We start from the raw sequence: 26401 nt of genomic DNA on the forward strand, positions 1-26401 counted from the left end.
TACACGATTTTTTGTAAGTGTGTACATATATAGGGGAAATGGCTCTAATGTTGCTATTTATCAATTTTATCTAGATGAACGCGTCATTAGAATGGTACTAATGGATATCTTTGGTCGGTATTGAAAATTTAGTCGATTGCTGAATTTATGTATGGATCACTATATGGACGAATGAAATTGTTCCACAATTTCTGCCACTCACTGCCATTCCTCCGAACCGACCGGTGGTGCAGCCTCACGCACACTACAACTACGACGAGACGCAGTTTGTTTTTGTTTACATTGCTGCCCATCTACTAGTAGTAGCAGTAGGCATAGTTTTGGGAACAACACGTGCGTGCTAAGTGCCGCGTTGCCTCCGTTCGGTAAAAGCAGCCCGCGTGTGCTGCTCGGACTACATTCCAGTCTTTGGTGGATCTTCGAAGCAACATGTGAGTAGATTTAGTTTCTGGTTCCCTTTGATCTGTGTGTTTGATTTATAAGAGATGAGCTGTAATGCTTTATTTGATAGATTCCAAATTTTATCGTAAATCCCATTCGATTGCACTCGCTGTTGTTGCAATGGGATGTAGCATGGCTATGCGTAATTCGCGACACAGCGACTGCTCCCGGTTAAACTGATTGTATTGGTGTTACTTTGCATTACCGTCGTCGACGTCGGTTCCATTCGCAACGTACACTTGCGCAAATATCCCCTAAAGTGAACTTATACCTACTTGCGGCGTCGCGCAAACGGCAACGTGAAAGTTGTTCCAATCGTTTTTTTTTATGAGTTACATTTCATCAACATGGTGATTTGTGTGCACAATATTTCTTACTGGTTTGGTATTGGTGTTCGGCAACGGCCATGGATAGCCGGACGAGGTTTAAGCCATCCATTTCGTAGGCACGGTCCGTCAGTCTGATCGTAGAGGTTGTTCAAATAACGTGCGGATTTCGTTTCGACGTTGCACAACGTGTGTGTCGTTTTTGTGTTTATTGTTGTCTAATTCCCTGCAATCTATTACATTGTGATTGCCCCGTTTTGTGCTTAATAGTTACATTCCAATTCTAGAAACATTCCTAGATTTCAGTTCGGTTTACTGTGTTTTGTTTAGTGATATAGTCGTGTTGTGTGTGGGCTTATCATAATTCTTATCTGTTGAGTAGATAGTTTAAACTAGTGGGCAAGATGGCAGGCAAAGGTAAACATTTCATTAGTCCTAAAAATATCCTAGTACGTTCTGAACTGCGCGCGGGGATTCCAGCGATCGAATCCAAGTCACGTGACCCAGCATCCTAGCGAGATTTAGCAGAGTGCGGCGGTCATAAGGGTGACTGCAATGAACAAGAGAGCCCATTCGTCGCCACCGCCGCCGCCGCCGTCATTGTCGACGTAGTCAATGTCTGGAGATAAAGATCACCAAACGATCCGCTCAGGGGGTGAATGTGACTTTGTGCCAAGGGTACAACAGTGCACTGTCGATCTCGTTCGGTGCTGTAACAGCTTCTGAACTGCTCGCATACGAAACGAACGACGTTCTTATGCTTTGTAAGGTGACTCAGATGCAGTTGATGTACTGTACACATCATCAGAACAGGATGGTAAGGAGCAAGAGGAGAAGGTGAGGGACAGATGATGGAATAGAAGGAATTTTGGACGCGATCATTGGAACCTCGATCAGGGTCAGTTGCTAAGTTGTTAGTGCGGTAGACAATGACGGACAGATACGAGAGCATACAGGTTGTGATCGGGTCTCTGGCGGTGTTTTGTTGCTGCGCGATCGTTCGTTGGCGGCTTCGCAGTGTGTGTCAAGGACAAGCATTGGACTATGGGGGGTTTCTCGCGTGATTTCTAGCCGTTGTGCTTAAATGGAGCATGCGGTGCGTTTGAAGAGTGCAGTTTTGACAATTTCTGAAGTTGAGCACCTATGTCATTCTATTGCAGTCGAATCGCAAAATGGTCACGAGCAGCTCATTGGTGTAACATGTATTAGATTATGGTATTGTTTTCAATTAACAATAGAAGTGTATAACTTCGAATATGATCTCAATGTCATTGCTTTATTAATATTTAAATTTAGCAAAACAATCAGGAAAAACATTGGCCAACATTGTTAAAAAGTAACCATGATTTTTGGTATGAAAATAACATATTTTTCGGTAAAACATAAAAAACTACAGTGCGAACAGTAAAATGAGATAATCGCCGACTTCGGTAAACAAAATCGGACAAACCGTAAAACATGAACCAGTTTACCAAACTTCTGTACGCAGAAACTGTCAAATCGTGAAGAAACTCTGTTTATAAGTGAACCGTGCTTCGAGAATAAACACCAACTTAAAGTGCTGATGAATTGATCAAGGTACAGCATTATAAACAGATGTATTTTGCAACAAATAATTCCCTTAACAATTACTATTTTATAGAGCGAAGCAGGGTTGATTCCACTAATTTGTTTTATTAAATGTTTTTTGGAATCATTAGACGTTATATTTATATTTTTTACTTGTTAGATACAAGAAGAGGTTGAAAGGCAAGTGTTTGATGTATGAATCCTATCAAATTCGCTTTCAGATAGTTACAATCAGCGATTTTACGACTGAGTGAATGCTCACGAATCATAAAATTGCTGATTGTGACGCTCTGAAAGCCAAATTGATAGGTTAAATGTGTCAAACACTTGCCTTTCAACCTGTTCTTTTATCTAAAAAGTACAAAATATCATTATAAAATCTAATGATTTAAAAATTCCGAAAATAATGTTTTTATAGCAAGTGAGTGCAAGCAACCCTGGAGCGAAGACATTTTTACCATCCAAAATGCAATGTCACCCGTTCTATTTGTCAGAGGACCATTCTTTTAGGGCTCAAATGATTGTCCCATATGCTCGATATTTTCATACAGCCAGTTTCTATTTTAAATATCGCGCCAGAACCTTCTGGCAAAATTTGCTCAATAAAAACTATCAAATTCCTATTATTGAAAAAAGATAATTCAATACAAATTAATCGAAAAAATGAGTAGATTTAAAAAAGATCGAGTTCTCGTTTAACGGAAGTTCGGTAATAACTGTAGAAAAACACCGAATCGATCGGTAACTTTGACAGATAATCCAAAAATCTGTTTACCGATACCGGTAGTCATTACATTAACCAAACTGAGCTGTTGAAAGTTCGGTAAAAAATTACCGAATACGGTAATAATTTTCAAGTGTGTATTGAAGGATAAGTTCTGTATGATTGTTTAACGATTAACCATTACTACAACATATGCAAATTCAAATTAACTTTCCCGCGAAAATGGACTGACTATCCTCTCAAGCTTACAATAACGCCCTAAAACTTAGATGAGGAGGTTGATAAAGCATAATTAATTATGGTCGCACTTCAAAAGACTGAGCCATCGCATTCGTAGCCGCAACTAATCTTATCTGCATTACGTAGGTTGTTGTCTGTACGTGTCTGTCTCGCCGTGCATCGACGTTGGCCGTCTGTTACTAATAATGACTCTGACGTTTCACAGGTTTCAGTTAGGGACCGACCACAACGACAATCTAACCAGCACGCACGCATTCCCTAAAACTGAAGAACCGGTTCCGTGGTCGCGGTCGTTTTTTTCCACTGAAAGCGGATGCGCATCATAAATTTCCGATTGGAAGTTACCGAATGGCATTGAAATTCGTTCTATGTTTGTTTGCATTCCGAATGTATTACGTGATATTTTTTTTTGGAGATCGCACAAAGACAGACAAATATTTCGATGTCGCTCTACTTCTGCTGAACAGGTTTAGTTTTAAGCTTCCTGCTGTTACTTATTAGGATGGCCCAAAATATCAGTTTGTCTGGAAACCTGTGGGCTCACCCTCCGAATCATAGCTAAGGATGTAAAAAAAAACTTGTGTATGGCGGAAACTCTGAAAAACGTGTTAGATTTTTGAAAAAAAAAAAACGTCGACTTTTCAAAGTTATAACTGAACACATACTTCTAATTCGTCGAAATTTAGTGAACCCTACCATAGCAGCACACTTGTCATTAATCAGTTGTGACTACTTTTTTGCAACTTATTCCAGTCACAATCAAGGTGCAGCAACTTATTGTGATGGAAGTGTGCTGCTTTTGTACCCTTTTATATTTTTTACACATTCATGACGTTTTTTTTCAATTCTCTGGAACCACGATTTTTATAAGCAACGCTACATTACATCAATCATCAAAAGTGGGTATCGAAATAAAACCTATAGTTAAATAAATACATCTAACAGAAAGGAAATTGTATGCCACAACGTTGCCCAGGGGAATATACGCCTATTGTTGATCGCTATTTAGTTATTAATTAATTTCTATAAAAAGGACAGTAATGTTTTTTGCATATTTCTTTTAAAATCTTTGTATATTTAGAATGTCATACAAACGTTGAAATGTCACGTTTTTCAAAGTTTCCACCGTACAAAAGTTTTTTTTTTAACATCCTTAGCTGTTATTTTGGTCCACCCTATTATTCACCCCGTAATTTTAATTGAGTACTGTACTTTCTTACGACTCGCATGACTAGGTGTTAAGTGTAATCTATTAGGTAAGAACAATCCATTACTCAGAGTAACACAAAGCTGGCAAAGAAGCGAAGACGCTGTGAAATCAGTTTCGTGATAAGCGGTCGGAAGAGATGCGAAATTGCATTGCTCTTGCCCTCAGCACCGATCGCCATGTCGTCGTTCACGTGCTGCAAATGTGATCGCCAGCGGGAACGCATTATGTTGTGACTTATCGCCTGATCCAGTTGTTGCTCTCTGCCACTCATGGTAAAGGTTAACAGTAGCATTGTACTGCTGTGTGGTGCCATTAGATGGGGCTTGTTAGGTTGTATACAGGTGTCCAGTACAGCAAACGAGGGGTGATCAAAAGTTACCGAATGAAATTTATTAAGCCATTGTGACCTTTTCATGTATCACTTTCCAGATTAGTTTAGACACTATATATTAGAAAAGGTAGTCCCTATCAACCAAAAAAGAAATCTTCTTCTTCTTCTTATTCGCATTTCAAGCTTATTGCTTTTAGTGCATATTAGCTTATTGCGTGCTCTCAACTTAGTGTTCTAAATGCACTTCCACAGTTATTAATTGAGAGCTTTCGATGCCAATACCAAAGCATGGATTTGTATATTGTGTGGCAAGCACAATGATACTCTATGCCCACGGAAGTCGAGAAAATTTCCAACCCGAAAGATTCCCTCGACCGGACCGGGAATCGAACCCGCCGCCTCCGGCTTGGTAATATCATAGAGGTAACTCTAAGACCACTGGGTCCCGAAGAAAATCATTATTATTTTTGGCTCACTCAGTACCAGAACAACGGTCCCAAGCAGCCCAAGCTATTTCACTCACCCCTGCATGTTCTGAATGAATCCACACACCCCTGATTTTATCTGTCAAACTTTCATAGCGAATCAAAACAAACATAGTGTAGTAATAGAATTTCAACTAGAATAGGGTACGTTAATCGTTTGCTTGGGACCAATAGGCTACTAAAGTGGTGAGCCAATTTAAAATCGTTAGTTTCGTATTGATTGTTGGTAATACCATGCCTTTACTGACTAGGCTATGAGGCCCCACAAAAAAGAAATCTACTTCAAATATTTAAAAATCAATCGAATATTTAATATAAAACGTAGCCCTTCAGTTTTTATCCCCCGTAGAATCATTGAAAAACAAAAATATATTAAAACAAAAAAATAGTTAAATTGCATCGCTTAGAAGTACTCGCCAAAAATAAGTCTCCAACCGATTGTCATTGTTACGGATTTCGTGCTTCATTATAGCTCAGTAGCTTTCGATCAGCCGCAACTCCGGTGTGTTTGGGGAAATGAGATCTTTCGGCATGAATTGACCCCATTCGTCTTGAACGTAGTAGTAGCAACCGGTGGAAACTAAAGCCGCTAGTCGAAATTCTAGTACTACACTATGTTTGTTTTGATTCGCTATGAAAGTTTGACAGATAAAATTAGGGTTCGTGGATTTTCCTATTTTTCGAGGGGTGCATCAATTAGCTTGGGATCGAAGAGAGTATCAGAGCTGAGCCAATAAGTTGAGCACGTTTTTTTCGGGACCTTCTAGTCTTAGAGTTACCTCTATGGTAGTAGTGACAAGAGGCTAGATCCGTCAAAAAATGTAGAAACTTTGTGCGATTTGAGAAACGAAAGCAGTCGTTTCTTCTGGCATTCATTCATGTAGACTTGACCATTTTCGGTTGTGGTTGTTACGAAAGGCTTGCTCCGTTTTTCGCACGAACAAATCGCCTACCAAATTATGAATTTCTTGGGGAACATCGACACTTGCTGTTTCCTGAGGGCAGTTTTTTCGCGACATCCCGAAATCTTGCACTCACTTGCTTCCGATCGACAGGTTTATGACACGAGAAAAAGTAGATTGTTGGATTCCCAACATCTTTCCGATGGATCGGTGCGAAAGATGTGGGTTGTTGAGGTGAGTGTGCAAATTTTTCTCGTGCACGCGCTTTTCCTTCGACTCCATTTTCAAAACTACTAGAAATTTCACAATACAATGAAACTCACGAATGAAAATTTCATTCATACTAACCCAAAGGGCAAAATATTACAGCTTCTTGAAAGTGATGCCATTTAAGTGTGGACACCCTTTAAAAGCTTTATTTGAGAATTAGAAGCATTTTAAAATTTCAATCCCATACCTCCGGAGAGCTTCGAGATGTGAATGTGGGCGTAATTGTTTTTGTAAACAAACACGTCAATCGCCTATTTCTCGCAAATAAAAGCTCAATCTCGCGGACAAACTGAACCACATGATACATAGCAAAAAAATGTAATATCGATCAATGTAATTGAAGCTGATTTATAAGATAATGATGTAATAGCAAAAAGCAGATAAAATATTACATCAATGGATCGATGTACATCGTACAACGTGATATTACACAACCGATGGATTGACCTGGTTGCAGCAGTTTTGATGTAGTATTCATCAACATTTTTTTTTTTGTGTAGAGGAATCGTTCGGCAAACACACTTTTGAATATAAAAATCAATAAATGATCCATAACAAATTTAAAAACGCTCCTTAAAAAACACCCAAATGATCCATAAAACCCCAGTGAAAATCCCTTAAAATGTGTGAATGATCCATAAAAAATATCAATATATTCATATTTTCAGTAAAATTGCAACACAATTGTAAAAATGTACCGCTAAATATCTAATCAAATTGTAAGAATTACCCATACACATATTGCAAATGATCCATAAAACATTCAGCAATGAACCTTAAGGTTCTACAAAGGGTAAATAATTTGTCTACTTCTTCTTTTTGAAATATTATTTGATCATCATTTTCTAAATGTATTGGTAAAATTCATATGAAGTGCATGTCAAAGGGCCAAAACTGTCCATGTTTCTTAAATATCAATTGGTATGGTGAAGAAAGTTTAACCATCTCTTTTCTTCCTTAATTTCACTACAACAGCAAATGTGACGTCACTAGTGCATAAGGCCAAGTAGACAAAAAAACATATTGCCAGACTTCGCTGTATAAAATTGAGTTTACACCCCTCATATTATCCTCGAACTAAATCCTGATCACGAATGTCAAGCTGTTATGGTGTCGATGTCGATGTTAATCAATACGATCATTAACAAACATTTGGCACATCCTTCAATCAGGACCGGTGTGAAATGTTGATCCGAGTTGGAGCTTGCCGCCATGAGAGGGAAAGCGAATCACAGGTTACGTGCACTGCTGCCATCTTTCCTGTTAGTGTTTAATTCAATCTTCTGTGACTTTTTTAATTGGACCGGTAAAATGTCTAAAATTGTTGTTTTTGTTTTATTTATTCAGTTTTTGATATTTATCCACCATTAAATACATCCACTCATCTATGTTAATGAGCCAAACTTCGCAATTACTTATTTTAATAAACGTAAATTCATTGCTAAAGGCAATACATCTGACACCGCTGTTTCAATAATACTTTCACGATAGCTAGCCATGCAATAAAGTTGAAATGGTTTTCTTTGTGATAAATTTTGTTCACCAAGAGTTTTGTGAAGCAGTCGTTTTGAGTTTCGTGTATTCGATTGCGTTTAATTGTGCTATAATTCGAAGAACACAAGTAAGTAAACACAGTGCATGTTTTTCTACCCAGGAAATTTTCGATCTGAAATCATGAAATACATGTTTTAAATTTTCGTAATCATAATTTATGAATTTATGTGTAAACTAATGATGATGATTGAATGATATTTAAAAAAGAAGAAGAACAAAAAATTACTTACCCTTTGTAGAACCTTAAACTAATGAAAGTGACCCAAAGAAAATCAAGTTTGCGCTCTTAAAAATATAGGCGTGATCGATAAATTAGACATACCGTTTGCGTGATAATGTTTGCACCATTGAGCAATGTCAAAAAAAAAAAATCATAAATTTTTTTTATTTATTCAAATGGGGGATGTTTCTCAGAGTCTCAAACTATGTTAATCATCGATCGACACAGTTCGAAAAGTATTGTAAATTTCTGTTCAATATGATGCACACAAATGGAGCGTCATCTATCATATAAGTTTACATTATATATCATGTAAAGTTCCAGCACAATTCATGCAATGTAGCAAATATTGTATACAAAAGCCCATCTTTGTAAACAACATTGTTTACAAGTTGTTCGGTTGTGTGAAATTAAATTTAAGTTTACGTGAAGGAATGTTTACATCACAATTAAAATTCAGAATTTTTATCTGTGGAGTTTCCACTTGCTGCAATTACGACCTCCACACGCTTCCGGAATGTACGGCAGGTTCTAATAATGTAGTCTGGATCCATTCCCCCCCCAGGTACGGGTCAATGTTTGTCTGAGGCTTGCTGTACTCGGGTGGCGTTTAGAACAGATCTTGGCCTTCATGACGCGCCATATTGAGTAATCCAGCGGATAAAGATCGGGGCAACATGGAAACCACATATCCTTCGCCCAGAACGGATAATGTTCCTGCAACGACTTCTGAGTGCGGCTCGAGGTGTGGCACCGAGCCCCATCTTGTTGAAATACAACATTTGAGTACCGTACCGTACTGTTCTTTGATCCACGGAAGAACATATTTACTTAAAATCCCGATGTAGACCTCCGTGTTGACCTTGTCACCTTCTGGAATGAACACCGGGTCCATTTTTTTGACATCGGAAGTTACCAATCCAAACACCATAACGCTAGCAGGATGCTTGGTCAGATACACGTTCTTGTGCTCGTCGGCCACGTCTTTTACCGGAGGAGAACTAATATACCGGTCGGTTCTGGAATTTGATGTGGGATCGACGGTAAACATGCTCTCGTCGGTGAACAGGATTACCGGATTTTTTCGCTTAAGAAAGTTCAAGATTTTCTTGCATCGTTCGAATCGTAGCTCCCGGATGCGGTCATGTGAGTTTTTTCCGTGCCCTCGACTTCGCCTCGCAATCTTCCTTTACGATCTTCCGTGCCGTAAAGTAACTGATCCCGTGTTCCTTTGCCATTTTCCTTATTGAACGCACTGGATTCATCCGAATCTTCCTTTTGATAGCAGCGATAACCCTCGGAACCCGAGCTGACCTCAGGCGACCTGTGGCCACCTTCGCGGATATTTGTCCTTTCTTTTCTCGGTCTAAAACCCTTTTGACGGTCCACCGGGACACTCCCACGGTGATTGAAATGTCTTTTTGCGACATTTGCGCGTGGGACAAATCACGAATACGCTGCCACTTCGTCATGGTGCAACTGTCAAACTAAGTAAATCATTTTCTTTTATACACAGCATACTACGGTATGAGCTATAGGTTACGTGCATGCAAAAAAAACAAAGGCATTGTATGCACAGGTGAAACGGGAACCTTATTTGTACGATGGGATGGGATTTGACATTTTACTATAGAAGTATATTCTGATTTAAAGGTAAAGGTTGCTTCGATATTCCATCAACAAGAAGGTTTCAAAATGTGGCTCAGTAATAGTCCCTATAGTCGCTATATTTGAATATAGCGACTATAATTGATGAATTTAAGCAAAGGTAAAACTGGCCATGTGACACCTAGATTTCAGATATGCAATTACAAAACTGATGATGTACTAAAAAATATTCCATACCATTTGACAGGTAGCAAAACGCCATTATCATGTTTCACATAATTTCCATCTGTTGGTCGACCGCCACGTAAATTTATCAATAGTCCCTTGTTAACCACTGCGCCAGGGCTGCGATCAATGTTGTGCATATATAAATTTGAAAACTAGGGGAAATGGATGTAATGTCGGCCAAAATGCCCCTAATTTAGGCCCATACATAGAATCAGCAATCGACTAAATTTTCAATAGCGACCAAAAATATGCATTAGTACCGTCCCAATAACGCGTTCATCTTGATAGAATTTAAAAATAGCAGATTTTTAGCGATGGGCCCAGTCTTAGATCCATAGGCCAACATTAGAGCCATTTCCCCTATTTAGCCATTTGTTGCGTACGCCTTTCTATTCATCGGTATGATTTCGCCATTGACGAGGTTCATTTTAAAAACATCATCTAGTAAAACTTACTGTGCCAACAATTTTTTTTCCTTGTTTGGTGTATTCATCACTGCGACCATTACTTTGATCTATTGTGATATTCCCCGTTTTTACATTGCTTTATCAGTTATGTCGTATCACTATTTTGTGAAGCGACCTACATAGACTGACCAAAAGCATTTTCCCAGCCAGGTATTACATTTCGAATGAAATGTACTACTTTACTGGGACCTGCATTCCCAATATCAAAGGGTTCTGCCAGCCCCTTATCCAGAAAAATACGCCTTTTATTGAAGATTGCTGCACAAGAGCATAGCAGGTGTTCAGAGTCTTCCTTTTCTATACCACAGAATCGACACATATCCTCTTGAAGTTTTCCTATTAGCTTCAAATGATATTTACATGGACAATGTCCTGTTATCAAACCAGTATAGACACTGAGATCTTTCTTTGATAATTCAATAATTTTGCTAGTTATTGAAATGTTCGGAATTATGAACCGTTTCGACTGCCTAGCAATGGAAGTGTTGTTCCAATTGGTCTCCACTTTCATTTTTTCCATTTCTTGATCTCCATTTTAAGAGAACCAGTAGAAACTCCACAGAATGGTTCTGGTCCTATGAATTGCTGAGATGATCCTAGCCTGGCTAACGTATCGGCTTTTTCATTCCCTTCAATTCCACAGTGGCCAGGAACCCAATATAAGTTTACTTGGTTTTGACAGGCCAATTTCTGAAGTGACATTGCACATTCCCATACGAGTTTGGAATTGCATGTTGCTGATTTTAAAGCATTTAATGCTGCTTGACTATCAGACATAATGCAGATATTCGAATGTTTATAATTCCTGCGCAAGCATATTACAGAGCATTCAAGAATTGCTGGAATTTCTGCTTGGAACACGGTTGGCCAGTAACCAATGGATATTGAGATATCAATCCCTGGACCAGTTACCCCTGCTCCCACACGGTTGTTCAATCTTGAACCGTCTGTATAAAAAACAGTTGAACCTGGACGGATGTTTGGTCCCCCACTTTCCCAAACATTACGATCAAATTCTGCTGCATTGTATAAACGATCGGTCGATCCAGTCTTCATTTTTGAATACAAGAGAATCAATATCAAACATTTTTTAAATGCTAAGGTGTCCTGTAAGATCACCCTCAAGGAAGTACTTTGTTCGTTGAATCCTTAAAGCGCTCCTTTCAGCTTCTTTGGATAAATTGATGCAACGGAATCAGATAAAGTAGAGCATCTAGTAAAATACTCGGTGTGCTGTTCATTGCACCAGTTATTGAGAGAGTAGCTAGTCTTTGCAGTCTCCCCAGCTTCTTCTGAGCCGATTTTTCATTAGTTTTTGGCCACCAAACTAATGATGCGTAGGATATTCTGGGTCTTACAATCGTCAAATAAATCTAGTGGATCATTTTTGGTTTTAGGCCCCATTTCCTACCAAATGTTTTTTTACTTATCCAAAGAGCATTTATTGCCTTATTAACAACCTGCTCTATATGTAAATTCCAGTTAAGTTTACTGTCAAGAATGACTCCCAGATACTTGACTGTTCGTGAAAGTTCTTAAGATGTTTCTTTCAATGTGCCAACAATTACGTTAACGTTGCATTTTCTCGCTCTCATGCGCATTAGCCATTTCTTCGTTTATGGGCAATAAAGAAAAATAAGATTCCCTGAGCTGATGATTTGCCATAGATATTGTGCCCGATATATCTCCAAGTCGATGGTGCCTTCAACTTATCGAGTTGCAGATCCGCATAAGTAAAAGTGCAATAAACTGCAAGCAAATCTTAACAATCCAATTTGGCCTGCACAAATCTCACTTTCTCACAACAATTAAGTTTAATTGAATCCAACCCCTAACAAAACTTTTATTAATTCACCACTATATATCTTACTGCATGGATGGTCCACATTTCCACTAAAAGCTCGTTGATTGTTCGACTCGTGGCGTTTTTTTTTAGGTAGGTGCGAGTGCGCGCGTGCCATGTGACGAATACCGTTGCCACTGTCGAGCTAACTACGACCAAACTACATTATATTATCTTCACCGTGCCGCTCGGAACACATAACCTGGTCGGGTGGTGGCGCGGGAGGGCCCCGAAAATCCTCACCCATAGTGTATCAGTTTATTACATGCTGTGATCATAACTGGTCGCATTTTCTTCGCGATCTCGTCTGCAACTTGCTACGATTGTATTTTTATCCGAATCTGCTCGTGACAATGTCCGCATCAGCTACCATGATTGAACTGCTGAAAGGAGTCGGTTCCGGGCTGATTTACTATGGTAATTTTGCGTATGTGTGTGGGTGATGATGTTTAGCTGAATATTTCACATGTGACAATAATGAGCCGTTCGACTGCGTGATAAGAGCTGTGAAAAAAGTGCATTGTTTTCGTTGAGAACGGAGATAAAAATTGTTTGCCCAAAAGTTGCGTTGTAATGGCCGAGGAAAGCCTTATCGCGTAGCTTCGTGACTGCGTGTGTGTGTGTCCCGTATTTTATATAAAATGCCATAGGAAATTTGAAATCAATTAACTTATAAGTACGTCACAAGTGCCTAATGAACTGGAAGGGCTACAAACGAATGAACTGGCAGGTCACGCGCCGGATCAGATTAAGCAGATAAGAGTCACTTTCTCGTGCACCGGTCGAGCACGTTTGAGCTAATGCTGCAAAATCCCTACCGCGAGAGCTTCTGCAAAGCTATAAACCACTGATCAAGCGTGTCGTGTGTCTACTAGAAATCCACGAACTGAAAGTTCCTGATACTCACATTTGTATAGAACGTCGCGGCTGCGATAGTGTTTTGTTTATCGACGCCGTAACATCCGATACGATGCGATGCTCTACCCTGTGTTGTAATTCGGCACCCCAACTCGTACGATGCATCGCGAAGCACAAAGCACCGAAAGGCCGCGCGGCTCCAGCAGCTGAGTATATGTGTGTAACCTAGAAGTAGGCATGCCTGAGAGCGTACCCGTGCGTCGATGACTTGCTAGACCTTGCAGTTTTGATTCAGAACTTGATCGATTCGGTCCTTCCTTCCGCTGTCGTGTCTTCGTCGTTGAAAAATCACTAGCGCAGTTCAGAACTATCTACTAGAACTAGTAACCACACTGGAAAAACATATCAAATAATCTTATCAATCGTCAAACTCACGACCCATTTCAGTTTCCAACAGCGGCTACCGCACCAGCGAATCGGATAGCTCGGACAATACCTTGGGTACCCTGGAGGGAGAGGAAGCGTTGGCGATCATCAGACGTAATCTGAAATCGAGTGCCATGGATTGCGAGGGAACGCACTTCGACTGCAACTGCCCGCATGTGTTCGTAGTGTTTGGCGCTTCCGTAAGTACACCCTTTCTCACGATTAACCGCGTTAACTTGAGGTTCAGATTATCCATTCCAATAAGCAAGGAGGACATGAGAATCGAAATCGATGCGCTCTGTACCTTACATGTTAATTAGATCCAATTTTTCCAATGGGTTACACGGTGTGCGCGTGCGGTACGGAAGGTGAACTCTTGACTTGCGTCCGTTTGCCGTTGTTGTAAATGAATTTGACGTCAAAGTTGTGCGGGATTGTAGGGGCGAAAAAAGCCGTTGTTTGCGCTTGACCGATCCTCTAATGACGTCGTCTTCGTCGCGAACGGCTTGTATTTCTTCATGCCTCCCCTGTACGATGCCGATGGATCACATATAGAGTCGAGATGCGTTTTTGTTATTGTATGGCACACGATGACGATGGATAATTTTAATTGGTTGCTCAAGTGTTGTCGGTGCTTGAGTTTGGAGAAAAAAATTACCTACTTTATTTACCAAATTGCTCATTTGACATGGATTGGAGGTGACTGGAGTGATTCGGTATTGTCAGCTGCTGGGACGTAGTGAGGGGGTGGTGAAAATAGCCCCTGTCAAGGGAGTGCATTGCATAAGTTTCTGTCTAGTATCTTTTCTACGACAATGAGCGTGATTCCAAGGAAATTCTGTAGAGAACTCAATTCTGTCATGTATTCATAAGGTCTTTCTGACCACAATTCTAAAAAAAATCTGACAATCTGCGATACAAATTCCAAGGAAACAGTGAAGTGAACTGATGATAAAGGCTGCGGAGGTTGCTAAGGAATAGTAGCAGTTGTAATAAGGTAGTTGTTACTCAGAGCTTATGAGGAGGATTCCACGAGGGTTGTGAAGAAAATTTCTGGATAACAATCACTAGCGTTGTCAAAACCTGACATTTGATTATTTTTTTCAATTATAAAATGGTGTCATATCCAAAGACTATGTGCTCAGTGAACCCTCACTACATCTCTGGTCAGATGCAGATGATTGTTTTAAGGAAGTGAATGACGAAATTGTTAATTTATTCATAGAGATGGACCTAAACACTCTGCATATAGTTGAAAGTTTCCGATTTCTAAGGTCTTAATAAATAATAGCAGTGTGTTTGTAATGTTTATCACTGATTTTATTATAGTCATAATCATATTAATTTAAAGAGTTTTGTTCATTACAACTAATAATCGCAGCCAAGCCTAAAGATACCAAAAAATCTTAATTTCTATTAAATTTGTTGCCACAGAACCCAATGAGCTGGTCTATGACAACAAATTGTATCCGAACGGTAAAGTAGGACCACAGACAAACAGACGCAACTCTTCATTCTGGGATCATCGTTTGCGCATTTAACGATTGGTTTGAATGTTATCGTTTCCGTGAACTACTTGCTATTTGTATGTTTTGAAGATAATTTTATTCAAAGAGGTACGTCTATTTGCATTTTACCGTGTAGTTACTCAAAGATACTCGAGGCGTGTGGTGCTTATTGCAAACCGAGCCTCAACATTTATACAAAAATTTTCTCCTCAAGCAATCTACCTAATTCTACCAAAAATTGTCAATGCTGGAATATGTATGTACCTATGACGTTTTACTGTACATGTACCTAAAATTCAGCAAAAAATGTACCTTCAACGCTAGGAACATAGGCACACCACCGACAAACCGACATGAATGATCAAACAAATTACAAAGAAATTTCTGATCAAAGCACAAAACTGACATCTGCCGCCGTGTTTGCGGAAAATATTTATCCTAGTCGCAAACACGCGGACAAATGAGTTGGCTCGTGTCTAATCTATTTCGGACAAATTATTTTTATCTAGATAAAACATTTCTATGGTTTTGACAGACGGGATCGCTGCACATTTGAATCGGCCGTTATGGATTCTCGATCAAGAGTTAAGTTTAAGTTTCATGTCGGTTTGTCGGTGATATTAATTTGTTATGATTTTTGCTATTCTTTAGATATGACAACAACAAACTTTTCAACTATTCAGTTATGGTCCCATAGATTTTTAGATATCCTTTTTGAAGATGAAATCATCGATTATTAGTAATAGAGTCTGGGATGATATTTTGAAAACTTGTGAGAGCCCACAAATAGAATTTTGTTCAAAACATGATTTTACCCCATTGACATACCGACACAGATAAAAATTCTGAATTTTAATTGTGATGTAAACATTCATTCACGTAAACTTGTATTTCATTTCACGCAACCGAACAACTTGCAAACAATGTTGTTTACAAAGATGGGCTTTTGTATGCAATATTTACTACATTGCATGAAATGTGTCAGAACTTTACATGATATATAATGTAAACGTATATGATATGTGATGTATATGACGTTCCATTTATGTGCATCATATTGAACAGAAATTTACACTAATTTTTCGAACTTTGCACCAACAATAAATAGAAGAAACATTCCTTATTCAACATGTAATGGTAAGTCACCAGGCTCAGATCGTATATTTGCGGAGTATATTAAATAAGCTGATGAATATTCAATTGAGAGATTAGCAGAAATAATGCAGGAAGTGTACATTAGAAATGAAATGCCTAACGAATGGAAGAAAACAATTCAAATACCAATTCCAAAGAAAGTAGAGGCATCAGAAGCAGACCAATTCAGAAGAATATCCATGTGCAGTGCAGCTTATAAAATTTATGCTAAGTGGATAACTAAGTAGATAAGGAAATTTAAAGGTGAGCCAGGGTTGCCTCAGGCGGCCTTCACTACAAAGAGATCTACATATGATCATATATTTGTAGCTAGACGTACGATGGAGGAGTATTGGAACCCAGGACAGGATCTATACATATTAGCTTTAGATATCAGTAAAGCGTTCGATAATGTCAAACATCATTGCAATACAGCACTAAGGTAGCAGTGTTGACAAAAAATGTAGGATAGCGATAGCTAACTACGAAAAACTTATTTTGAGGAGTATATACCAGTTAAAACAAGCGATATTAAGTTTAATGCAAGGAGGCTATTGGTAGGCAAAACAACAAATAGGAGAATTAGAGTAGGACGTATAAGCTAATTTGGATATGTGAAAATAAGCTCCCTTTGAAGCTAGCATTAGAACAAGACTTCCAAAAATTTAATAACATGGACAGAGCGAATTTTGAGATGCTTTCAGACAGGAAATATATGAAAAAGAAATTAAAGGAAATATCTCGATGAACATTTCAAATGGTCCAATCTGCTTTGATCGATTCTCTTCATCGACTTTCTCTTTTCATAACCACTGCTATGCAAACAGATTTCGCGCTAATTCTACCACATAGTTTGATAAAGGATGTTCTTATCTAGCTTCCAAAACGTCAAATACAACAGGGAAAGGTTTTGCAACTGAGTTATTGACGAAAGAGAAAGTCGATGAAGAGAATCGGTCAATGCAGATAGGACCTTTTAAAATGTTTATCTAGATATATAAGAATGAAGAAAGTGAAATTTCAGAAGGAGAGTCATCAGATGAGAATAACAAAGGGAAAAAGTATAAGCATTGGAAACCGAAAATAAGAAGTGAAACGTGATGAGAGAACAGTGATTTAATAAAGTGGGATAGGGGTAAATAAAAGTGTTGTCGCAAACCAAGATTCCCTTAATAAAAATAACCATAAAAGAGAGCTTAACGACGTGTTGGGGGTATCGTCCAAACCATCTGTGAAATAGTTTACCCATCCGGGATACAGTTCGTACAGTTCTCCTTAACTCCGCGGACTAAGTGTAAGTGTCTCTGCTTACGGGTTCGCCCTCCGTTTTTGGCCCTTCATACAATGGTAAATTGAATACAACCAGATGTTGTACTCGATCAAGTCGTAAGAGGAGGACGGTCCACTGTCTAATGGTTGTGCCTGCAACAATGAGTGGTTTCCTTTACATATATTTCATACATACATAGATTTTTAGATATTATTTTTGATGATTTACCTGTTACATCATTCAAACTAATAGCTAATTTTTGATGTTCTGTTCCCAAATTTTAATAGAAAAACCTGCTAATGATTGGATATTTTCGTCTACTCGGGTTTGTACATATTCAATGATCCTATTACCAATTTGAATAGTGCACCTACTGTACAAATGTTCTAGTTATGAAACGAGAAAAAACGATCAGTTAAGGTCAAATTGATGGACCCCTCGGTAACTAGGAGCTCAATCAGTTTTCGAGATTGCGTTTTCTTGATTCATTAAAATCACCATATCTTTAAAAATTCTCAAAATACCACTTAATGTTTATATATCATTGAAAAAGGGGAAATTTAGGGCTTTCATTTAGCGTGTTTAAAAAAATTGGCCGCCATATTGGATTTTTTTCTTAAAAATTCGTTTTTCATGAGCTTTCCTCCCTGCGGTTTTGAAAAGAAACTTACCATTAGAAAGCTTTCCTATAAGATACAGTTTTAATTACGGAGAGAGAAATCCAGTCTTTGCATGTAAATTGAAGGAAATAAAAAAGTGGTTTGATAAATGACATATCAGCCTTAATATGGTTTTCAATTAAATCACTGTTTCTTCGGAAACCCACAAGAAAATCTCTAATATCTGCATATCACTGGAAAGAGGAAAGTAAAGCTTTTCATTTGATAAAACCAAAGTGTGAGACGGTCGTATTAGATGTTTATCATAAAATGTGCTTATCATCACTAATTTTTATAAGAAACACATCGTTTGAAAGCAGGGACTTTTTTCGATTGATTGATTGATTTATTATTATTTAGGAGGCTTTCAGCCTGAGGCTGGTTCGCCTCCACGACTTTTTTCGACTAGATACGATTTCAGTAATGATCGAGTAATCCAATCTTCAATCAGAAGAAATTATTTGATTGATTTCTTTATTATAGAGACTTTCAGCCGTTGGCTGGTTAGTCTCTGCAATCAGAAGAAAATAATATCATAATTTACACCAACACGAGAAGACCAGACAAGCGTTGAATCTTGTCCAGAGACTGAGTAAAATTGGTTAGGTTTATCTTTTTCTTTCATGGAAATTGTACTCAGTTGAGGTTGAAACTGAGGTTGCTTAGTAAACTTCGTATTTTTTACAGAAAAGAGTAGAAAGGAACAGCATCATATTACTCATTCGCTGAGTAAGATTCAACGGCCGTCCCCCAAACATGATATTATGCTTCACTACTCACCACCAGAGTAGCACTAAAGGTGCTTTGGTATCTAATTGCTGATCATTGTGTTGTTGACACGGTAACAATCCTTCAGTTAATCAAAATGCAGCTAGAGAAATGCTTCCAAACTTCGCAACGTATCTAAGAAGATTATAACCAAATTGATGGTTGTTCTGAAAATTGGAGAAAAAATGTGTGACAATTGTCGGTTGGAGATTCCTTGTAATTACCGGAAATTCATTGCGAAATCTGTGTACGAAGAACAAGTCGATAGTAAGAGTGAAGTTGAAGTTAATGCTCAAGGTGTTGAATCAGCTGAAGAGATCATTGTCAAAGCTACTTGGATTAGGGAGTACCCATCCCATGCAACATTGCAAGTTTTATCGTGGTTTTATAGCATTCTACAAATCTAAATCATGGTCTACAGAACCCTCATAAAATCTAAATTGTTACTTGGGATATGTCGGGTATTAGTTCGAAAAAATCACGCATTCACATTTTCAAACCAGTCGTAAATGCTTTGAGATCATTATTGGGCGTTAAAAATGAGATTTACTATGAAGACTCTAAGACTCCTGTGGCGCAAGATCTTTTAAAATGTTTCGCAGAAGGTTCCAATGTACATAATTCAAAATATTGACTGTATTCGCCGGCTCGTGAAACCAAAAAAAAAGGTATTGGAAACGGGATGTAGTAAGTAAATCACCTGGTTTAATGAGCTAAGCATGATGAGTTTTGTCTTTCGTCTTAACATCAGAAGTTGTAAGGGTTTTTTCCAGTTACCTAACCCAACGACAAGTGCCTCCGCGGAGGAGCGAGAAGCTCATAAAAAGGCCGTTAAATACTTTGAATCCAGTACAATCATACCCGAGCTTCCATCCCGGGATGTCCCGGGATGAAAATCCCAGGATTGTGACATTTTCATGAATTACCGTATCCCGGGAAATAAATTTATAAATCCCGGGATCGCGAGAATCCCGGGATTTTTTTTATCACCTATTAAATCTATCTTGGAATATCTGTTGCAGAATCCAGAACTTTCACATTTTATGAAATATATCTCTTCCCTTCGTTTGTCATTCATTCTGATCTATTGAAAGTATGACACACATACATCACTTTTTGTATATGATCGTTGTACAAGAAACACTCGTTAAAAATACGATCTAGCAGTGAAACAAACCGTGAACATTTTTATTAAATTTTATAATCGCGTATCTAGATGGTACATGGACGAAAATCAGGTTGAGCGTTGTGAGATGTCCATCATTCATAGTTGATCGAAAAACCATTGAAATGCATTGTTAAGATGATTGGAAGTACGTAGTACTATTTTCAACAGATGAAAAAACTCAGTATTTGCAGTTTTTAGAGTCCTTCCTTAGATTAGCGAGCTGAATCTTGTAAAATGCTTACTCCTTCAGGAGGAACTTCTATATGTCACCGTTTTCTATCCTGGCTTCCATAGCTCTCCATCGCTGTCATTTGTTACGCACAAAGGTATGCATTACCTTTACCCGTTAGTATGTAATCTATGTAATCCTAAAGCACGGAAAAATAGTTTTTACAAATACATTCATGAGAGAAATCATCCACCATAATCATCATGATCTGTACGGACTATTGGGAAATTTGGCTGACAAACATAACATCATGTCACATTAGGGAACTTCTTGGATGTCAAGGGACATTCATTTGATTTCAGAGAACTTCATAGAAGTTCGTTGAACTTCGTAAAACTTCAGGAACCATCATAGATCTTCAGGATACTTCGCAGAATGTTAAACAACTTCGTGGACGATGATTACGGAACATCACATAAATTATTTGAAAGTTCAGCAAGCTGGGCAGAAATTAAGTTGTCCCTATCGAAAAATTTAAAGATGTGAACTAAAGAAGAATCTTTGAAGTACTGGGAACTTCGAAGAAGTTGACGGAATATCCCAGCATTTCATTGAATATTCTACATATTCAGAGAACTTTATATAGGCGTTGAGTTCATGGAACTGAGGTTAAGTTCAAGAAACTTGTTGAAAGTACACGAATCTTCGTAGAACTGATATTCACGGATTTGCGATGATATCTCTCGATATTATTCAAGACTTTTCAACTTAATCAAGTAATGTTCTGAAGATATGCAACTGTTCAAAAATTCATATTTTAGACATCCTTCCAAAATGGAAGTTTGATTAGAGAGTATTTAAAAGATATGCAGTTGGTCCGAGATTTAAAGACCTCTGGCTATTTTTCAAGACTTCAGGTTGATCAATTATTAGTCTTAAGATATTCAAAAGTTCATAAAATTCAAATAACGTCTCTAGATAGTCTCTCTAGATTGCTGGTTGGTCATATATAAGTGAATTCAGGTTGATCAGGCAATCTGAAGATCTTAAACTAGTCAAACATTCAATTGGCTCTCTCAAGATGGCAGATCGGTTAGAAAGCACTCCAGCTGATCGAAGATCACAATAAAGTGGATATTTTTCAAGGCTTTAGGTTGATCAAGTATTATTGTGAAGATATTCTCCCAAAACTGTACGTTGATCAGGAAGTCTTCAAAGGATCTCCAGCTAATCGAATATTTCAGTGAAGTCCTGTGAACATTCAATTGGATCAAGTTATGCTGAAATATTCGACTTTGGTTACATTATTCATATTCAACATATACAGGAAGAAGCTTAAAATATTCCTTTATTTAACAAAAATCTTCATATGCAGTTTAAAAAAAATCCATCGTAAACCTGCTTCAGCTTCCGTATGTCTTGAACCAACTATACAAATCATGAGGTGTCTTCAAAATGTCTGCATGAAAAAATACCTTCACCGAATTTTAAATGTCTTCAAAATGAAGATAGGGGAATTTACGTATTCTCGACAATCTAAGCAGCGTCCGAACTTCTATTAGCGATTTCTCAGCGTCACACACATACATGACAGGTTTGTTTGTTGACATTTATCTGCTGCTTGCTGTTCTACCAATTCCAATGGACAGAATTGATCAAAACGGGTTGAACATGTTTTTACAACGCTCCAAACTTCTCAGGTGAGTGTGACTATTGTCGGCAGTCTCTTTTTTTTCAGCACCCTTTCCATTTGAACTGCGTATTAACCAGCTGTTCTATTATCGGCAACTCGAAATCAGCCGTATTTTGTAGTGTGTATATTTCATTTAAAGAAAAATATAACATAACAGGATTGCACAGTCGTAAAAATGTAATCCGATTGAAGCTGAAAAGGTAAGGAATCGGCTTAATACATTCAGCGAAGAGTTTTGATGGGAAAATAGAGTGAAAATAACGATCGATGATCGATCGTTCATCAAGTTCAAATCAGAGGATTCGATGCTTTATTGTTTGCTAAACAACCGTGAACTAGTAATTTTCCATTATGCTGATTGGAAGTCAGTCGAGGTACGCATGTCGCCTGCTGCGGCTCAGTACGTGAGAGTTTACGACCTACCACCAGAAGTCCCGGAGATTCCCAACTCGCTGAATTTCCTCAATCGGAAGGGGAAAATATTCTACCAAGGGAACAAAAATTTGTGTTTCCTTTGCAAGACGGAGGGGCATCGGATAAATTCCTGCCTCAAGCGGAAGGATCGAAAGCAGCCAGTAGAACAACGAACGGAAGCAGAAAACCAACAACGGAATGAGGATGAGGCCAGTACGTAAGCTGGTGTAGTAACTGGAGGTGCATCGCCAAACGAGGAAGCGGTTAAGGTCCTGGAAGAAGAAGTGGTAGTGACAGATGTAAAGTCCCCGGTCGCCGAGAAGAACAATGGAGAGGAAGCAAGTTTTGTTCGAGTACAAAAACGATGCATATTAGGGCTTAGATCTAATTTTTGGCCTAATAAGCACAACTCGCCCTATGCCTATATTTTTCGAGTGGATTTTTTCATAAAATGGAATGTTTTCGCTGCAAATGACTTTTAAATTTATTTACCTTTTCGTACGTACTGCAAGATTTGCTAAAGTGAAACAAATTGTTAAGATATTGTTAAAAATCTAACACTGCTTTTTCACTCCAAACTCGGCCTACGGATTCTAAATTAGGCCTAATGCATTGAAACGCCAATGAATTAACTTCGGCCCATCGGATGATGTTAAAGATTGATCGATCGGAGCGCTTCATTTGTATTTAATAACATTGTGTGCAAATATTCATATCATGCGTTGTCATTGACTTCGTTTGGTAGCTTTTGAACTAAAGTATCGTACCGAACGCATAATTGACTTGTTAACTCTGAAACAATGGATTTATCTGATGTTTTCTGCTTGATAGGCCCAAAATGGGCGATTAGGCCGAATTAGTGCTCTACCCTACTACTGCAAATTTTGGATAGTGGACTATACCGAGAAGGAGCGGATAAAGGACGATGAGGAAGCCAAGCGGCTGGCGCTGCTGAAGGAAAAACAATTGGCAGAAGAATGGGAGTTGAGGGCACGGATGAAATCGGAAGCTAAAGAACTCATAAACTATGTCCCTCTTAATATTTTAATTCTAGATAGAGCTGGAATTAGGGCGTAACAGCTGTTGTAAGCAATGACTTCTCTCGATGATTTCTCGGAAGTCATGGCTCTACCTGGCAAATCGACATCACCATCGAGTAGATGAAGACTTCTCCTACCCGATGGATATGTTGGTTTGTGTAGGCGTGCCTTGAATTCCGAGAAATCAACGAGAGAAGTCATTGTTTACAAAGGCTGTTCCGCCCTAATTTCAGCTCTATCTAGAATTATTAAATTATTTCATGGTTCTCGGCTCCGGGTGTCCTTTTGGCCATTTGAGCCTCACAAATAAATTATTGGAAAAAAGCAATGCATTAGGTATAGGAAGAACGTAACGAACGGGGGGAAAGGGGGTTGATTGACCCTAAGTTTTGTGTGACGTACTTAATGTGCTCTCTTATTGGTCCGTTATCTCCAAATACATTCACTGGATTTAAATATTTCTCGAACTCTTTATGAATTCTAAAACCAATTTCATGTTTTCAGTATGGCCTAATGAGCAATTTAGTTCAATAGTGTTCGCTAAGCAGCATTAAGTTTTTTTTTATGATCCTGCAAAAACAAGGCTGGGGCTTGGAAAATAACTCATAATTAAATTTTGTGACTTGAGGACAATCGAACATTTTCTTCTTCTTTTACTTCCTCTTCTTCGCATTTCAAGTTTATTGCTTATCAGTGTTGGGAAAATATCAAAAAATCTAATCTCATCAACGCCCAAGATCACGCTTGATTTTCGTAAACGTTGATTTTGCAAGCTGTGATATTGCAGCTCGAAATATTAAGCTATCAAGTGGTGAGATTGAGTTTCATGATTTTTGCTTTACACCCGAATGCAACCGAAACTTCCATAACGACTGGCAGCAGTCACTTCGTGTCTGCCATCGGTGAAGAGTAAAAAGAGGTAGCAAACTATACTTTCTCTTTCTAAGAAAACGATGTGCAACGGAATCATTTTTGTGTCGAGTCAACTCTCAGCTTGATGTTTGCACGTTGCGAATAGTCTCACAATATCAAGGGAGCTTGTAAAATCAATATCAAGCATGAAATTTTGTCCGAATATCACACGTGATATTGCGAGTGCATGAGAGCGGAAAAATATCAATTGATTTCTGATTTTGCCAACATTGTTGCTTATCGCATATTAGTTTATTGCGTGCTCTCAACTTAGTGTTCTAGATGCACTTCCACAGTTATCAATTGAGTTCTTTGGATGCCTGTACCATTTTTGCATTGGTATAATTGTGTGGCAAGCAGTGCTGAAATTGTCGTTGTCATTGATAGACTTTCGCGCGATATTAACCAAATTGTGTTTCACAAAGTCACTGATAGACTTGATCCTCAAAAAAAAACCTTCGTCGAAATCTCATTCATTTTTTCGTCAATGACAAAGATTCAAAAAAAAAAAGTGTAATTTCGTGCATTCTGAGTCACATTATTGCTACCCAAGCAGTTTAGGATGTAGATGCTTGTTCACTTTAACGGCTCCTGGTAATTGTTTTGCTCAAGTTATTAAATTTCGTTTCAAATCTTGCTAATTAAAAAATCTGCTCATGTTCGCCACTGACAGCATTGTCACTTACAATTGACATGATTTGCCTTGACGATGACTGTTAGTTCAAATGAGTGACCAAAGCAGAATTTAGAATATCGCCGTTTAAAGGGCGAACACGAAATTATTGCGACACCGAAAATGTCATGCCAATTTTCTTATAATGTTTAGAATCAAACCAAAATTTTAGGGTAGTTTTATACATATATTTTCTTCAAAAATCAAAAGAAAAGTAAATCGATGGAGCCTTGAGTGTAAAATTGAACGCATTTTCGCTTGACGCCCTCCATCAAAGTCTTTACAGTGTCATCCGGTACCAGTTTCTCAGTTTTTTTTCCATTTTCTTAACATGTCCTTCTCGTCTTTGACTGTCTTCTTGCTCTTCCGAAGTTCCCGCTTTATTATTGCCCAGTACTGCTCCACCGGGCGCAGCTCCGGACAGTTTGGCGGATTCATGTCCTTTGGAACAAAATGGACAGAATTGGCCTCATACCACTCCAGGACACTTTTAGAATAGTGGCATGATGCCAAATCTGGCCAAAATAGCGGAGCTTCGTCGTGCTGCTGCAAGAACGGCAAAAGGCGCTTCTCGAGGCACTCAGATTTGTAGATCTCGCCATTTACTGTGCCCTTTGTCACGAAAGGCTCACTCCTCAGTCCGCAAGAGCAGATGGCCTGCCAAATGAGATATTTGGAGGCGAACTTCGACATTTTCTTCTTCTTAAATTTGTCGTCCACATCGAACTTGCTCTTGCCGGTGAAAAACTCCAACCCCGGAATTTGCTTAAAATCGGCTTTTATATACGTTTCGTCTTCCATCACACAGCAGCCATATTTTGTCAGCATCTTCTCGTAGAGCTTCCGTGCCCGAGATTTAGCCGTCGATTGTTGCCGCTCATCGCGGTTTGGGAAGTTCTGTACCTTGTATGTATGTAGTCCAGCTCTCGTCTTTGCATTCTGGACGTAGCTCTGCGACATGCCGATCTTTTTAGCCAAATCACGGCTTGAGACGTTGGGATTTGCTTTAATCATCCGCTTCACCTTTCCCTCCGTCTTTTTGTTCTCCGGTCCCGGTTTTCTTCCAGCTCCTTTGCCGTGGTCCAACGTCAACCGCTCCTGGAACCGCTTCAACACTCTGGAGACGGTTGAATGGTGAATGTTCAACATTTTTCCCAACTGCCGGTGCGACAGGTCAGGAAATTCCAGGTGTTTGGAAAGAATTTGTTCTCTCAACTCGCGTTGGTTCACCTCCATTTTCGTTGAATCGAAAAACACGACTTCGAGTTTGACAGCATGTACACAATACACA

The 26401-nt window shown here is 38.7% G+C and overlaps 1 protein-coding gene across 4 annotated transcripts in view; it reads left to right on the plus strand.

Annotated features, from left to right (window-relative positions):
* The first annotated feature begins 406 nt into the window (after positions 1 to 406).
* The window catches only part of Zw (glucose-6-phosphate 1-dehydrogenase Zw), a 34573-nt gene continuing 8578 nt past the window's right edge, over positions 407 to 26401 (plus strand). Inside the window, exons 1-2 of one of the 4 annotated variants that reach the window (XM_065222265.1) lie at positions 407 to 431; positions 13724 to 13902. In XM_065222265.1, the coding sequence (XP_065078337.1) occupies positions 13837 to 13902 (66 nt within the window). In that variant the 5' untranslated portion in view covers positions 407 to 431; positions 13724 to 13836. Of the gene's footprint in view, positions 432 to 897; positions 1185 to 12749; positions 12836 to 13576; positions 13660 to 13723; positions 13903 to 26401 lie in introns of those variants that run through there. The other 3 variants (XM_065222263.1, XM_065222262.1, XM_065222264.1) reach the window with 3 other exon arrangements.

The sequence above is a fragment of the Ochlerotatus camptorhynchus genome, unplaced genomic scaffold, assembly GCF_037179485.1.
Source record: "Ochlerotatus camptorhynchus isolate MF236.1 unplaced genomic scaffold, CSIRO-AGI_Acam_v1.1 ptg000162l, whole genome shotgun sequence".
NCBI classification, from domain to species: domain Eukaryota; kingdom Metazoa; phylum Arthropoda; class Insecta; order Diptera; family Culicidae; genus Ochlerotatus; species Ochlerotatus camptorhynchus.